The sequence below is a fragment of the Anthonomus grandis genome, chromosome 11, assembly GCF_022605725.1.
Source record: "Anthonomus grandis grandis chromosome 11, icAntGran1.3, whole genome shotgun sequence".
NCBI classification, from domain to species: domain Eukaryota; kingdom Metazoa; phylum Arthropoda; class Insecta; order Coleoptera; family Curculionidae; genus Anthonomus; species Anthonomus grandis.
This window is the reverse complement of record NC_065556.1, coordinates 25,130,798-25,148,945: the sequence shown is the minus strand read 5'-3', so window position 1 is coordinate 25,148,945 and position 18,148 is coordinate 25,130,798. Positions and strand designations below refer to the sequence as shown.

The window sequence follows — 18,148 nt, the reverse complement described above, 5'->3', positions numbered from 1 at the left end:
TTTAGACATGTGTGATCTTCTAGCTCCTCTGACGGTTTAACGGTATTTTTTCGGAAATAATGACTCACAGAAGATATGTTTACCTTATTAGGAGCTACAAATTTTATTAAGACATTTTTTTCAAAAAATAGTTTCTTTTGGGAGAAAAATCAAAAAAACCTCAAAAAATTGATTTTTTTTAGTTTTTTTGGGATAAAATTTTTATGGTGCAAAATTTAGAAAAATTTTATTTAGATTAATTATACCTTCATTCTTTCCAAATAAAACTTTGTATTAAGTTTAACGCTGTCATTTATACAGGGTGAGCAGTGCTCAGTCAAAAATACCCTTTTTTTACACTTTTTTTTTCCAGCTCTAATAACTTTTAAGTGGCGCCCCCTAGAGCCAAATAGCTTATGGGCTGTTTGTAGCCTGTGATAAGAAGAATGTTTTGCAATATTAACCGTACTTTTAAGTAAAACCGTTCTTGAGTTATGAATTTTTTAACATTTTTTGATTTTGGAAATTAATTGTGAGCACCCTGTAAATTATAGATAAACCAAAACCAATCGAGCAGATGCGCCATTCATTTTACTATAACATACTAAAATTTCATTTTTTCGCTATTTTTACAAGTACTCTAAAAGTCTTTTTTTTTCAAAAAAGTCCAAGCACGAAAAATCGCTAAAAATCACCCGGCACACTGATGAATTCTCAAAGGCACCCATGGCCGCGTCTCCATGGCAACGAAAACGGCGAAAAAAGACCCTTTTTATAATTGAAATTTATCCACTAAAACCGATTGGAATCGGTCCAGAATTGATGTTAGTCTGTTCCTAAGGCTTTATACTATTTTTCCATGTACAAATCATAAGGTAAAAACCTTTTTTTATACCCAAAATCATCGTCTGAAAATGGTCGATTTTGACGTCTACGCCGACTTTTACGGCGGTTTTGACAACATGACGTCAACGTGGATGAATTGGCTCGGACTTGCTTCCTAATTTTATTGATAAAATGCTTAAAACAGCTCAGAACCTGAAATTAGTACGGAATTATTCAAGAGACTGGAGAATCCGAATATGTGCATATCTTTTACCAAATCGGGTTCTTTTAGCCGTGATAATTCTGCAACGTTTTGACGTTTTAGCATTTTCCCTGTATTATTATAATATTCATGCGACACAGTGTCTATACAAGGCATTTTGCTAGACAAAAATTACAACACAGTGGGTCCTAATGATAAAAAAAAATCTAATAGGGATTTAATGGGTATTATTATTTTATGTGATAATTTTTTTTTTTTGAAACTTTTTTGGTATTTGCTCGATTTGAATGAAACTTGGTATTTGAGTTTGGTTTAGGGTATAATTATTAATTATTTACAAATTTTTGAAATATTGAGTTTTAGGGTCACGTGACTACCAAACTTTTTTCCTATGAGTCCGATTGTATTGAAATTTGGTATTTGGCGTTTATATAGGATACAATTATCAATTTTTAGCAAATTTTTGCAATATTGAGTTTTCACCAACTTTCATCCTCCTGTATGACTGCATTTAACTCTCAATTCTTCGCTTGAAAAATGCATTAAAGCCTTCGAAATGTATAAGGGAACACTACGCATATCCTGAATAGAAAAAATAAGAAACATCATAGCTCTCAATAGAATGCAGAAAAACTAATGATAAAGCTAATAATAACAATAGTGCAAATTAAGGTGTAATGGACATAGAATAAGAGGAGATTAATATGAACTACATCACTTGGTTTTCAAGGGAATAATTATTCAGAAGAAAGGTGAATAGTGAGAATACAAAACTCATTGCTCGAGGATCTACAAAGATGGCTCATTCAAAATCTCCAGAGCAGCTGTTTAACGAGTTGCTTGTCACTTGGATCGCTATTCTTTGAAGAGAGACGGCCGAATGAAAAGAGTAGAGCGGAGCTTTTATCACATCATGATTCTTAGAAGTATGATACCCCAAAAACCATAAAAACAAATGGTCGTTAAACTCACACCGTTGCCGGGGCAGCACCTGTTAAAGAATCTCTAATGAATTTTCCTTTTTTAATTAGTTTCCTCTGACCAAAAGCTTTTCTATTGGTCCCAACTGATCAAAGTACTTGTTTTAATAGAGCTGACTCCTGATCCATGTTGCGTTGTGATAATATTATTTGACTCATTGTGGAATAGTTTTTTACCTTTTGATAATTTTTATTGTCATTCTCAGAATTATTCAAAAAAACTTTAATAATGAAAAAAAATAAAAAAACATGTCAGTGATCAATTTATTGCAATGTGATGTGAAGTTTCCCTAAAATTACCATTGACCTATCAAGTTGTGGTCAATACAATAAATACTAAGGCAAGTGGAGTATTTATAATACTTAAACTGAAACTAGTTTTACCCACCAAGATTCAGTGTTGCCAATATTTAGGGTTTTTGGGCAAATTCAAAACCTTGAATTATCCCTGGACATTTTTTCATTTAACTTGGAAAATATAGAGAACTAGAGAAGTATAGAGAAATTCTATGTAGCAAATGTGGTTTTAAAAATTATATACTGTATTTAACAATAGATTCAAAGTTAGCGAAGTACAGAATTCTTAAGGATTTTTCATTCATGTATTTTCCAACTATTCTACTACCATAACACATATAATTTAACTTTTTTATTAGCTGGTTTATATGGTATGACCAGTTAAGGTGTTCATTGATATCTAAACCTAACATCTTGGCATTTTTGTTTACATTTAAGTCATTATTGCTAAATACCATTTGCAAAGGCTTTTGTATATTACATTGTTTTATTCGAAACATTATAATATTTCTTTTTTCTTTGTTTAAAATTAACCTATTTGTATTAAACAGTATGTGATCATGTCAATAGAAATCTTTTAATGATTTACTAGTAATAATAATATTAGTGCCATCAGCATATTCAACAATCTTCTGGCTACATGAATTTATTAGGAGATCAAGATCATTAATAAATATTATGAACAATACCGGGCCAAGTATGCTGCCTTGTGCAATTCCTATATCATTAAATACATATTTAGAATAACCTGTTTTCCCATCCTTTGATATTTTTACTATTTGTTTTCTGTTATTAATGTAGGACCAAAACCACTCTCTATTACATTTCCCTTTATGCCATATTTCTCCAACGCTTTGGTTAGATCTAAAAGCAATTCAAGAGCAACTTAACCATTTTCAAATTAAAAAAGAAAAAAGATTGTTCTACAGCTACTAACAATTGATATTGTACATTTACAATCTGCTGTTAAAATCAGTACTAACAAAACTAATATAATTTAAAATAGTTTGAATTTAATAATACCCGAACCAATTTAACTAGAGGAACATCTGTTTCACCGGGATCATCCCACAACGTTCACCATTGGGGCAATTTACCACGCAAAAGGGGGGGAATAAAACGGGTAATGTGCTAAAACACTTTACGATATCACCGTCTTGGTAACGACTCAATAAGTTAGAGGAGCCTCGCGATATCATCAGCACTCTCTTGGCAAAATTACCGCATAAAATTACGTGTTATGTGCGACAAAGTATAGTTAATGGGTCCGTATAAAGTCAGCCCTCTTAAGACGCAAGATAAACGTTACGAGACGGCTAAAACTTTAAGATTATTATAATAAAGTGTCTGAGCTTAAAGTTAACGAGTAATTTTAATTAATTAACATTGTAGAAACTTTGTTCGAGGTTTAATTATGTTCGAATGTAACAGCGTCGATCAATAACGCGAAACAACTAAAATTTATTCCCTTGCCGGCGTGTCATATTTGGTACGAGAGCAATAAATTTATTTCCAGTAACACTGGTTCGAAATTACATTTTGTCCTATTAAATTGAAAGCCGATGTGTTATCTTTTAGCCGATTATAATGGTTATTTGAAAGCCATTTTAATAATGAGCCCCATTCCGGCTATATTTTATTTATATGTTTACACTAATGTCCGGTATGTATTGTTAAACCTGTAATTTGGTGTTTGAATATGTACAAGTATGGGAATATATATGTGTACTTTGGGAGGCATTAATGGAAAATAATCATTTTGTTTTTAAATGAACTTTTATTTAGCTAGAGCCATTTTGTTTTAAACTAACTGTTGTGCTTAATTAAGTTATGCATACAAATATTTCTTTTATAAACATTTGTCTGTTTAAAATCTTTTAGAAAGTAATTTTTTTTTTAAATTTAGACACTTATTTTTTTTTAAAGGTATTATGATAAGGCTCTTATGTTTTTTTAATATTAATGTAAGACTTTAAACACATAATCGGCATAACTATTATCATATTCAGTTAAGTTATGCATACGATATGCATAACTCATGCAAGTCATTTTTAAAGCTTTATATAAAAGCACATTGTAAATAAAAATTATATAATGTACATTTCTACTAATCCTAATTAAGAAAATAGCAGTTAACTAAAAAATACCAATATTGTAAATAAACTTTTGGGATTATTTTAGATTTATGCAAAAAGCAAAAGATGAGCCACAATTAATGTTTAAATAAATACTTTTTACTTATCTTCTAATAGTATAAAATAATTAATAGCACATTAAATTACAAAATAATTAGCCCTTCATTTACTGTCAAAATATTTCTAATATAAGTAGAACCTGACCATAGTATCCATTTAAGTTATGCCCAAACGGAGGGTAGAGTGCTTCAAGAGTGCGCACTTAAGGTTTAATCAGGTAAAAAATCCAAACGAATTGCGTTGAAAATTTATATTTTTTTATTTATGACTGTTGATACTTGCAAATGCAAACTAAACATCAGTACTTCAACAGAAAAAATTAAACTTAAAAAAAAGTGATTTTGCGCACTCTTATAAACCCGCTTTTTAAGAGTACGCATTTATTATAGTATTGTAAGAGTACGCACGCAATTTTATGAACATGGGTCACATGTATAAGATCCAGAACCCTCGTACATTTTTCATGCCACCATTCAGCACACAATATGCACTCAATCCAGTCTTCTGTAACAGGTTCTTTAAATGTTTCGTTGCACCCTGGAAAGCTCCACATTTTCTTATGAGGCGGTGATTTTGGCTTCTTCAAAACAGCTTTTCCATTTTTCGGTGACTTCGGTGAAAGCTCTTGTGGTGGTCGTAGGTTATCGCCCATATCTAGTTTGACTATGGGTTTCGATTTTTTTTTTCTCTTTTTCTTCAATTAGTTGGTCCTTATATGAGGAGCTGGTGATAATTTCCGACTTTTTGCTTCTGCGACTTGTTGACCTAGACGTAATTGATTTGGGTAATGAAGAGAAATTGTTGTTAATTTAATATAAGTTGATGATGTTCCAGGAGTGTTCGATAAATCAAATGTTTTGGTTTCTGGCGCTACAGCCACTGTTTGCTCCAAAGTTGAAATGATTGCAGATGTGAATTAGGCTGAGGTGAATTTTTCTTAATAGGGAACTCTTAAGAACAACAGTTGGACTGTCAAAAACTTTGGAAGCCTTTTCAGAGGCTAATTCAGAGATTTGATGCGGTTGAATATTGACTTTAGATGTTGAGTTATCAGCAACTTCTAACTGAATGTTTGGCGCTTCTACTTCCGTGGCTACTGTAGCTGTAGCAAAATTTTTTCGTTCTGTCACTAAAGTGGCCATGAAGTCACCTTCGGTAAATATACCATCATTAAAGGGCCATATCCCTGTCACTTTAAAACCTTCAATCGCATTCGTTAAAATATGCAGGTGCAAATATTGAAGCAATTTGGTAGACCGTAATTACCCGCCCTGGATGGTTCGTCAACCATTTTCCACACTCGTTGGAATAAAACTTTTTTAACGGGCTTTAAGTGTTAATGCGATAATGTTATATTGTCGAAAAAATCAACTGCTGCAATAGAACAATGGGAAGTGTGGTTATCCATTATCATTAGTACTGGTTGTTCCTTTGTTGGCTTAGCATGATCTCGAAAATGTGTGGCATAATCAACAAACAAATCCTGATTGATGAAACTACTATCAGATACCATTCCAATTGAAGATGGCGGAGCTCCGTCCAAAAGTTCTGCCTTCATTCTTTTACGTGAATATATAAATGTGGGAGGAATAAATTGTTCACTAGCACTCATTGCACATATAATAGTAACATTGGTTCCCCGTTCTGCGCTTGATATTTTATTGACACACCTTTTTTCTTTTCAAGAGAAAACATTAGGGGGCTTGTTTGGGACAGTTGAAAATCCCGATTCGTCCATATTGTAAATTGCATGTGGCGGAAATTTATATTTGTTCATTAACTCCGAGAGGTTTTTATAAAACCGCTGACACTGTGGTTTATTAAACCCAACAGCCCCACAGTGCTTCGACCAATGGACAAAAATCGAAAAAGTGACTTGTTTTTTAGAAGTATTTAAATATCTTATCTTAAAGACCACAAGCAAATAGCCACTATTCCACAAAAATGTTATCGCAAATAGCATTTTTTGTTTATAAATATTTGCGCCAAAAATAATAAAATCTCGTGTGTTGACCAGTACCTTTTTGTTATTAAAACTTGAGTATATTTTGTTGGTGTGTCAAGACAAGCGGTTAAAAGTTAAAATCTTTTTTAAATATGGACAGTGTACAACAAGATATATACTTTAATATCATGTATTAAAAAATTTAAAAGTCGTTTATCATTTAACCATAATAAATGTAAAAGTAGTTTGCAATTATTTTATATTTCTCTTTAAATTTGAAACTTTAAAAAGGCATATAAACAAGCCTCTTAAAACCATTTGTAGTTTTTACATTTTAATGTATTACATACATTTATATATTATCATTTCGTATAAAGTTTATCTGCGTCAGTCTGCAACGAAGCTTTAAATTTTTTTTTTTTTAGAGGATGTCAAATCAATAAAGAAAGCGGATCTTTTTGAGACATGGCTAGAACATCGGAATCAAAATCCAAAACTATTTATTTATGAAAAAATCCATTCCCTTTTAAATTTGAGCAATCCCTCGCCTCCAGTTGAAACTCACTTCACCAAGCAAAGCAGAATTATTTGCCTTCATTTTAATAAAAAATGGAGTATAGCATCGCGAAATCGTGTCAGATTTATGGAAAAAAATAAAATTTGGTTACAAACTGAGTTACCATTACCAGAATATTTAATAGGCGGAAGAAAAGTCAATTTAGGCCGCTAAAACCATTTACAGAGTCTTCAAAGCGGACAAAACTTCGGCGCGCTAAAAAAATCTGATGAAATTTTATATGCTGCAAAACTTGTAAGTAGTTCATCGCCGCCACATACATCTGTTACTTCCTATCAGGCACTAGCTCTCTATTTAGATCTTGACTTATCAGAAAGAAAATACAATTTATTGCGCTCGGTAGTCAATAAAACGGGAGTACATATTTTTCCAAGTTTATATACCTTAAGACAATGTCAAAATGCTTTGTTACCCTTTAAAATTTGCGCCACCGAAATTTCAGCAGAAGTTAATTTACAAGATATATTAAATTCAACAGCTCAAAGCATTATTAAAATAGCAAATATACAGGAGAATAGAAAAGTGGAGCTGATATGCAAATATGGTTTTGATGGTAGTTCTGGTCATAGCCAATACAAGCAAAAATTTTCCGATATATCTTTGACAGATGAATATATGTTTTTAGAGGCTTTCGTTCCCTTACGACTACGTGATGTACAAAGTAAAAAAGATATATGGGTTAATTCTCGTTCATCATCTACACTTTTCTGTCGACCTTTTAAATTCGTATTTCAAAAAGAGAATAAAGAGCTAGTGCATAATGAAGAACAAGAAATTAAAAAAAAAAATAATGACCTTAATAATTTTATTTTAAAATTTCAAAACGGAACTACTTGTATAGTATCATTTAAAATGTTGTTCACTATGATGGATGGTAGGGTAGCAAATATTCTCTCTGACACAAACGCAACATCCAGATGCATTATCTGTGGATCAAGTCCGAAAGAAATGAATTTGCCAAATACCAACCGTTCTTCAAAAGTAGAAAACTACAGCTTTGGTTTGTCCACATTACACTGCTGGATAAGATTTTTTGAGTGCTTACTTCGCATTAGTTATCGATTGTAAATAAGATCTTGGCAAGTTAAAGGAGCAGAAAATAAGAAAATAGTGGAAAACAACAAAAAGAAAATACAGTCAGATTTTAAATCAAAAATGGGCCTGATTGTGGACAAACCAAAGCAAGGATACGGGTCAAGCAACGATGGCAATACAGCTAGACGCTTTTTTTACAATCCAGACTTAAGCTCTGAAGTAACAGGAATAGACAAGCGTCTTATAATAAATTTTTCGACTATTCTTGGAACTCTTTCTAGTGGCTGTCACATTCAGGTACTAGAGTTTAAGAAACTTTTAGATAAGACTAAACAATTATATTTAGATTTATATAATTGGTATTACATGCCAAGTAGCTTGCATAAGGTTCTGGTACACGGATCTGAAATACTTGATTCATTTTCTTTACCTATAGGACAACTTTCCGAGGATGCTTCAGAAGCGAGACATAAAGAGGCAAGAAAATATCGATTATTTCACACCCGCAAGTATTCTAGAACAAAATGTAATATGGATTTATTAAAAAGACTACTTTTAACATCAGAGCCCATTATCGCATCTATATCATATCTCATCGCAAAGGACAGTCACTTCAAAGAAAAATGAGAATCGAAACCGGGAAGTCGAAAAATATATCATACGAGAGGAAAGGTCATTAATTGATGATTTAGACATAAATTTAGAAGATTCTGTCAGCAGTGATTTTAGCGATAATTCTGATTCAGAATAATTTTTCTTAAACCTATACATAATATGTGTATATATTTTTCATATCTTTTTTAAGTTAAGATTTTTTTGTTATAGTTTTCAGTTTTAGTTAAAATACAAACAAAATTTTAGTTTTGATTAGATTAATTTTCACATAAAACTTAAAAGCATTTTTATACTTAGTATTAGTACTGTTTATTTTTTGCTAAATTTAGGAGTTATTTTTTCCCACTTTTTACATTTATTGTTTGTATCTATAATATTTTTTGCCGTATTTCCTTTAAAGAAAAATTTGTAGTTGTGCGTATATAAATTTTTATTAATATTTTAAATCCATTATATGTATAGTGATAGTTTTTTTTTGGACTAAATTTCTCTCGTAAGAAATACCAGCATACTAAAGATTACGAAAAAGAAATCAACTTTTACACTTATGGAAGTTATAGATATCGTGTACTTTAAATTTGTTATGTAATTGTATTGTTGTTATTAAAAGTTAAGTAAATAATTTAATTTTCATAGGGGTAAATCGGCAAGTAACTGTTATTTTTTTTATAAGAAAACTAAAAAGCAACATTTTTATTTGTCCAGCTCTTAATGTATTGGTCGCATATTTCCCTGTAACATTAGATATTAAATTCTCTAAATTCTTTCAATGAAAGGGTCTTTTATTGGTACAAAGTTGCATAAGTTTCGAAGCGTTACGCTTAGCCCAATAGAAGTAACTGATTTTTATCCCAAGGTCCTATATACTCGAAGCACTGTGAGCCCTGGCGACGCTTGTAGCGGTATAGGTTGCCTTAATGTAACATCTTTGTGCCGTTTTAAAAATCCGCGCAGCCAGCACTTGCCTGCCATTTTTGAAGTTATATTAAAACGACGTTTTAATTTGTTTTTTTCAGCGAACTCAAACGCTAGACTTCTAAGAGCTCTAGAAGTTAACCCGTAAAACATATTGTCTATTGTTTTAATATAATTACACAACTCTTCTTCCATTTCTGCTGTTAAGGTAATGTCGAATCTTCCCAGTTTTGTAGTTACAGTTGTCCTTTTTAGCCTTTTTCTTAACGTGCTTTCCGCCATTCCTAAGGATATTGCCACGCTTCTTTTACTTTTTCCATTTTCAACCCTCTGTCTGGTGAGCATAAAGCACGTTGAGAACTTCGTTTTCTGTCAGACATGCTGAAACACAAGAAAAAATACGTTTAATCTGTTAGAACAAAAAACCTGAAAAACGAGCATGTTTTAAAAAGCACCAGTGCTGCCTCCATTTTGGTTTGAAGTTGTAAACAACGGTATGATTTATACGATTCTTCAAGGTTTATTGTAAGCATGACAAAATATGACCGCGAAATTCTTGAAAACTACAGTTGTGTACAATATCCAAAATGTCGAAATATAATAACAAAACAGATAAAATTCCTTAAACTTACCTAATAACGTTATAATCGCTGTTTATTTGCTTAAAATGCACAAGAAACATGCAGACACTCCTCTTAATCAGTACGAATTAACACCTTGTTGTTGTCGACGACGCGACGTGCTCCAAAAATCGACGAGTGCGTACTTTTATTGACCGCGCACTCTTAGAGCACTCTACCCTACATAATATTAGGAGCATAATTATACTTAGGCAAGTTTCTATTACAAATAAAGAATTTAGCTTAAGACGTATAATAATAAGGCCTTTTAATTACTTCTTCTAAGGCATAATTATTTATTAAACAAATGTATGATTAGCACAGTAATCTGCCATTAACTCACTTATTATAAATAAAGACTTTTATTACTATTATTATTTTCGGTATCATTTACGAACAAAATAAACAGAAAATTTAGATTATAATGACAAGTTCATAATCGCCTCCAATTAAGTTATAGTACAAGTTATAGTAAGTTATAGGGAAAATAAATTCCCTGTATCTATTTCTTTAATAAGTATTTAAGTAATATGGCCAATTTCATTTTAAACTTAAGACCTGTAGGCATGCCATTTTAAATTTATTTTTTTAAAAACAACTTGTAAATGTTTTATATTTCATAATGTTTTGATTAAATTTTTTATATTAAAATTTAAATTACAAGTTCTATAAACTACTTAAGGTTAAAGTCATTTATTTATTTTTGAAATAACCAGTAAGAGACGCAATGTAATTGCAGTCAGGTCATCGTGTCTAATTAAGTTATGCGTTTATATATTAGAAAATAATATTTCGCAGAGTTTTATGGTTTTTGCGGTTTTTCCGATGTAATTATTATAATGTTTGAGTTTTTTGTGTTTTGGTTAGAATGTCATCTAAATTTAATAAGCAGTAACTTTAAGAAAAGAGTCATAATTATTATATAATAAATAGATAAATTCTATATTGTCCAAATGTATGGTGTCGGGTAAACAAAGTGAACGTACATATTTTTTTAGTTAACCTTGCAAAAAGCATAATAAATCTTAGTTTTATTTTAACTTATGACGATTTTGTTTTTTAAAGGACCTATTTAAAATATAAAATATCTTACCTCAATTTAAATTTTATTAACAAAAACCCATTGGTTTACATGACATAATAAATTAGCATCATATGCAATTAAGTTATGCATCAATGTATGATTTTTCTCGATATGCTTCTGTGATTAGGGTACATTTTCTTCATTTATTAAATTGGATCATTTCCTTATTAGTTTAAAACCCTCAATCAAATATTTGTTTCTAATTTTTATTATTTCATAAATAAGTTTATTATTTTAAGAAGAATTTCAATTCACCTTATTAAGGTTTAAGAATAAATAATGTTCTATAATTTTCTTTCTTTCTAAAAGTTGCAGTTGAACTAAATGTGTATAAAAAATTCGAATGTAACTCATTAAAAAAACGCGAATAAATAAATTTGTTGCAAAAAGAATATCGATCTCAAAGCTCTGTTTCTTAATAAACCCACAGCTAATATTGGCATTTATTTATTTTTTAAATAACCGATAGAAATCATAATATAACTGAGATTTGACCATCGTGTCCAATTAAGTTATGCATTTATACATTACAAAATAATATTTCGCCGAGTTTTATGATTTTTGTGGTTTTTCTGATGTAATGGTTGTCATGTTTCGTAACAATTACAAAGATATTAAGTGTGTAAAAGTAAGTTATTTTTAGCATTTTTTTACTTTAAAAAAACTACTAAGATTTAGAGCGTCAAAATTTCCTATTAACTTTACCAGTATTATTACTACTAAAAAAAATATTGTGATCTTGGTGACTCCTTATTGGGAATCAAAAATCAGATTTATATGAAAACATGCATCGATATTTATATATTGTATACTCCTGTAAAGGAAAAAAATATCAGAGCATTTTATATGTAAAACAATTTCCCTTTTAAATATATTTTATCAGTTTTTATAATTATTTAGTTTTTGTGTATTAAATAACCATCGGCAATTTTTGATCTACGTTCAGGGTCTTTAGAAGAATAAATTTCTATTATAAGTCTATAAACATCGATCGTTAAAGTTGTAATAAACTGTTTTTAATAATCCGATGAATATTAATCGTTGATTTAAGATTTGCGGGCATTGACTTGAAAAAATTTCATAAAAAATTTATTGTAAAATGAATTAATGTTATATACAATATTATTGGAATTAGATTTACACTTTATTATAAAGAATTTTGTGAATAGGTTCTTCCTGCTTTATCTATGCCTTTGCCATAGGAATTACCCTACCTCTAAAAACTATAATTATATTTCAACAAATATATTTCTGAATAAATATCAATCGTGTACTATTAAGTTATGCATTCTAAGTTATTCAAATTGAGGTTTCGTATGTACTAAAGATTAATTACTTTTTTTTGTATTCATTCTAAATTGTAATTTTTTTTCTTCAAACTTTAATTTACACTATTTATAATATAACCGCCTTAATGAACAAAAGATACGTAGGTTACAAATTTCATGAACTTTATTCTAGTGTTGTCAAATTTTTAATAACTAAATTTTTTCGTTTTATTTAATATATTTTTTTAAATTTTATAAATGTATTGCTCCAGTGTATTGGGTATTTTTTTTATACATATTTATTAAGGCCTTAATTGCCTATGTTGCTTTAATTTTAGTATTTGTCAAATAAGGAAAAGTTATGTTAAGTAAATGAGTCCTAAAGATGACGTAATACAAATCGAATATTAAATAACTTTAGTTGAATATATGGCTATTTATAGCTATAGTATGGTTTTTTTCTATGAATCCGTTATTAGTAAAATTATCAAACTAATTATACTCCTAAATAAACTGGAATAACATACTGTATATTATTTGGGTATGCATTTGAGGTTAATTAAATTAGATTTGCTTTGCTTGTAAAACCTTATAAACAATATTTTTCAAAAACTCTATTTTAACAAATACAGGGTGTTCCGTTAATCATGTTACAAACTTCTAGGACAGATAGAAAACGTCAAAAGAAAAACAAAAGTTCATATAAACATGGGTCCGGAAAAGCTTCCTCAGAGAGCTCTTTATTTTTATTTTTTTTTATTTAGTAGGTTTAAAAGAATAAACGTACTAACAATAATTTAGCTCCCAAAATTGGTTGCGGTAGCTAAAGTAGTTCCGGAGCTATTTAAAAAAAACTAGTTTTCAAAGGTTATTTTCAAAGAGCTCTAGCTTCCTGAGGAAGCTTTTCCCGACCCATAGAAGTTTGTAACATGATCAACGGAACACCCTGTATATGTTTATAATATAATAAACCAATATTAACGTTTATTTTGTTTCGTTAACGTGAATTTTTTTTTCAGGGAACTATTTTTTGCAATAAACAGTTTTTAAATAAACGTACCCTTACCCCCCACCCACCCCACACAACTTATCAGTAAGAAATTGTATTTAAAAATCATTGTTTTCCAACGTAATATATATGAATATATGTTTTATCGTTAATATCTAATAATACAGTTTGTTTATTTACATTTGATATAATTATACATATGCATATTAATAAATATTTAATACAAAAACAGTGTTATTAGATTGGATATTATAAATGAAAAACGAAGATTTTTCAAAAGAATTTCTTACTGGGCAAATTGTTTGGGTGGGTGGGGGGTTAAGGGTTGTGTTGTTAAAAAAGAATATTTTTGCATAAATATATATTCAATATTTAAATTAATGACACTGCATATTTAAATTTGATATAATTTTATATATTAATATTTGATATAAAAAGGGCGTTAATATGTTGGATAAGATGGACGAAAAACAGGGATTTTTCAAATATTTGAGGTGTAGCAATAGAGTTTAAAATTTAGATAATAACATGTAAATTTCATGTCAATTTTTTTAAATGCCTTAATTTTCTCATATTTATAAATAGTATCGTATATGACATATGTACATTCCACAGTTTAATAAATATACCGTGACCATATACATAACTTAAATTAGTGAATGTTGGCTTAGTGTATTCCTTTACTTATATAATATATTATATGTTTCTATTAAATATTTAATATAATATTATTTTGAATAAACAATTAAATTTTCATTTTAATTATGTTAACTAGTGACAAATATATTCCTAAATAAACATCAAACGTGTACTATTAAGTTATGCATAGCTAGCATGCTTACCCTACATAATTTATATTAATTAAGCAATTATTGAGAAGCAATAAAACTTTTATTTTACTCTAATGAACTATCCGGTTTTTGTTTGATCATTATCATAAAGCCATAAAACAAATAAAAAGTTAAAAAGACAGTTTTAAAATAGTTAATAATTTTATTAATTGACTGAAGACTTAATATTCTTAAATATCTATCACTATTTTCAATTTCGTGTTTGTGACCCAATATCTTCAATATTGCGGAGGGTTGTTGGGTGGGGTCAGAAATAAAACAGAGACCTGTTTACCTAAATGTCGACGTTTCGACTTATATCAAGTCATCCTCAGGACACTGAAATAGATTCAAGTAATTACAGAGATAAAACAAAGTAATTTCAAGTACATATAAAACAGTATTAAAATAAATGTTCTTTAAGTTACAAAAATTAAAACAACAAAAAACAAAAACCATGACACAGTTAAAATTACATTCAGGTACAATCCGTTAAAAAAATTTTTTTTATAAAAAAAAAACAGTATAAAATTAATTTTTTTTTTTTTATATACATTACACCTCTTACCTAAGTCTAGGTTTCTTAAGTTATAATTAAAATAGGAGCGTAGAGTTATTTTTAACATGGGTTAAATTGTAGGTGTTACTGTGGGCAAACTAGAATCAACAATAAGCCAAGAAACAAATGTTTTTATTCTTCCGAGCGTTTATTTATTTAATTTTTATGATTCAATGTTATGTTGATAAGTTAAGGATTAGTAGATAAGGAAGATGTATGTATCTATACGTTCAAAACCAGAAACTTAATTTGTTAATACATTGTGTGATCTAAATTTGGGACATACACTCTTTGGCAAAAATAAATTTTATGTTTTAGTTTTATCTTTTTGGTAGTAAATTAATTAAATTATAGTAACTTGCATTTAGATCATCGGTGTCTTGTTTTTTATTTATGCTTTCTTTATACTTTTTTATATTAACCATTTCTAGTAAAATTCTTTTTTTATAATTTGATTCTCTGCCAATGATCCGAGCGCTGTTAACAATAAAAAAAAAAAAGAAAAAAAAATAATTTTATACTGTTTTTTTTTATAAAAAAAATTTTTTTAACGGATTGTACCTGAATGTAATTTTAACTGTGTCGTGGTTTTTGTTTTTTGTTGTTTTAATTTTTGTAACTTAAAGAACATTTATTTTAATACTGTTTTTTATGTACTTGAAATTACTTTGTTTGATCTCTGTAATTACTTGAATCCATTTCAGTGTCCTGAGGATGACTTAATATAAGTCGAAACGTCGACATTTAGGTAAACAGGTTTCTGTTTTATTTCTGACTTCACCCAACAACCCTCCGCAATATCTATCACTATACTTAGTCACTCGTATACAGACTTAAATATGATTTTTGCAATAAATGATATGGTTTATGAGCATTTAATGCATTTTCTACTTATTTTAAAAAAATAAAATCAATTTAAGTTTAATTTATTCATCATTGGTGTCTTTGATTAATTCAGTTTTTCTATATAATTCTCCAAAGATTGCTGATCTAAGAAATTGCTTTTAATATTTTATATATAAATTTTCTTAATATATATATTTTTTTGCACGTGTGAGGTTGTGTATTGCGTCTTGAATTTTTTAAAATTTTTTAAAAATTTGTGAAAGATTTAATTTTTATTGCAAATTAACATCATCACTAAATTAAAAGGGGCAGTCATACATAGTACAAACCAAATAAATTAAGATCTCTTTACAGGACTGAGATTTCTAATTAAACGTGCCTCATACACGTTTAGTTTATGCACTGATTGGTTATCTTAGATCGTTTCTATTAGCCTTTAAGATAAATGATACGTTATAAATAAAAGTTAGTCATGTACTATTAAAATATGCATTTTTGGGTAATCTGAACTAGATAATCTTGATTAATTCTGTTAAAATAAATGTTTTAAACTTACCGGCTAATCTATCTTTCACTACCTGCGAAGCAAACGCCGCCGCCGCTGCCGATCTCTGCAGAACCGGATCCAAACTCAAAGTCCACGGGTTAAACACGGTCGTACCGGGAGGACTTCCTGGACCCCCGAGGGGTCTGTGTGCCGGAACCCGTAAAACACCTTGTCCATAAAACCCGGAGGGCATCAGCCCCCCCAGTGCACTTCTAGGCTGAAACAACCCCGCGGGATGCTGGTACAACGTCCCCCCGGAATCGTGATCGTCCGATTTACTTCCGAAATTTTTCCCTAACAAATTCGAGATACTAAAAGGCAGAGAGCTTTTGGTTGAGGTGTGCGAGGAGGTCTCGTTATCCGGACTGCTACAGTGGCTTCTTACATCACTATCACTATGCGACAGGCGAGAGTCTGTATCTAAAATGTTTATCTCGTGGTCTTCCTCGGTCATCTCGTGATCGGACATTGTTCTTGTTCAAAGAAAACGCGTGATTGATTATCAAGAAAACTTTACACTATAACGACATGCTCAAGGGGACTCGTGGTATATAGTCGATCAAAACAAAAGCTCGTGTTCGTACGGATCGAGTGTTGCGAGTGTCAGCTGTGGACTAGCCAGCAAAACTAAACGGTTGCCATGGTATCGTCAGCGTAGTTAACAGGGGCCCAATCATTGGCCAGATTGGGGCTGTTGGCTCCTCCCATCCCATTTCCCATTGGATTAAACTGATTCCGACTAAATTGAATATCTTTCTGTTAATTTTTTTTTGGGGATCAGGTAAGCGGTTTGGTCCGTTCGGTCGGCGTAAGTTGCTCGCTCTCGAACTCGTGGAGGGTAGGTTAAACGGCGGGGGCAGAATTTGAAATTTAATTTGTTAATATGAGTTTTCTTTTAGGTGTTTAGTTAGGGATTTTATTGTCTTTATTGAGATGTTGTCTTTGAGCCAAGTAGCAGAAATTTACTTCATATAATTTTTTGTGGATACCCAGATCTGAAGAGTTAATCCAGTCAAATAATTTATCAAAATCTAAATTAACACCTAATAGGGATTTTTTTTAATAAATGATAATCACGTACAATTAAGTTATGCGTATTAAAATCGATTTTAAAATTCAATTTATTAATTGGATTAATAACAGAGTTCAGTTATTTACTCTGTTGATGAAAAAAGGAAATTGAGTTAGTGAACAGTATATATAATGGATATAATGGATATACAGTGCTTTTCTTTGAAGCCCCCCCCCATTTATTTTTTGAACGGGTCAAAAAAATTTTTTGAAACTTGGCATAAGTAAATTGGTCTATAGATACTATTTTTCACTGTAAACTAGGTAGTTGTAAATTCCAAGATGGCGGCTGGGCGACATCTTGAGAAAAAAATTTAAATAGAAAGGGGGGTCGTGTGGTACCTCATTTTAAACGTCTCAATGAGTACTTTATAATCCTGAAATATTAGACCCATATCTTAACTCGTTTCAAAATGGCGGCCTAATAAAAAAGTATTTTTTTTTATTTTAACGTTTTACATTTTTATGATTTTTGAATAGGTAAAAATCAGTGTACGAAAATAAATGCATCACTATTTTATTTTGACATAAAAACGACAGTTCTAAATGTCAAAATAACACATAAGCGCCATCTTGAATAAATGCATTAAATAGAAATCTTGTGTTACCTCATTTAAAAGGTTTTATTAAGTACTTTTAATATTTATTACATGGACTCGGTGGACTCCGTTTTGACCTGTCTAAAAGTAACAGCCAAAAAAATACACTGTTGCGATTTTATTAACGTT

General features: G+C 30.1%; 1 protein-coding gene across 1 annotated transcript in view; it reads right to left on the bottom strand.

The window, feature by feature from the left end:
- Nucleotides 1-17,196, bottom strand: part of LOC126741977 (T-cell leukemia homeobox protein 3) — a 68,736-nt gene extending 51,540 nt beyond the window's left edge. The window contains exon 1 of the mRNA XM_050448481.1: nt 16,359-17,196. Coding sequence (XP_050304438.1) covers nt 16,359-16,818 — 460 coding nt within the window. The 5' untranslated portion in view covers nt 16,819-17,196. The remainder of the gene's footprint in view (nt 1-16,358) is intronic.
- Between the last annotated feature and the right edge of the window lie 952 nt (nt 17,197-18,148).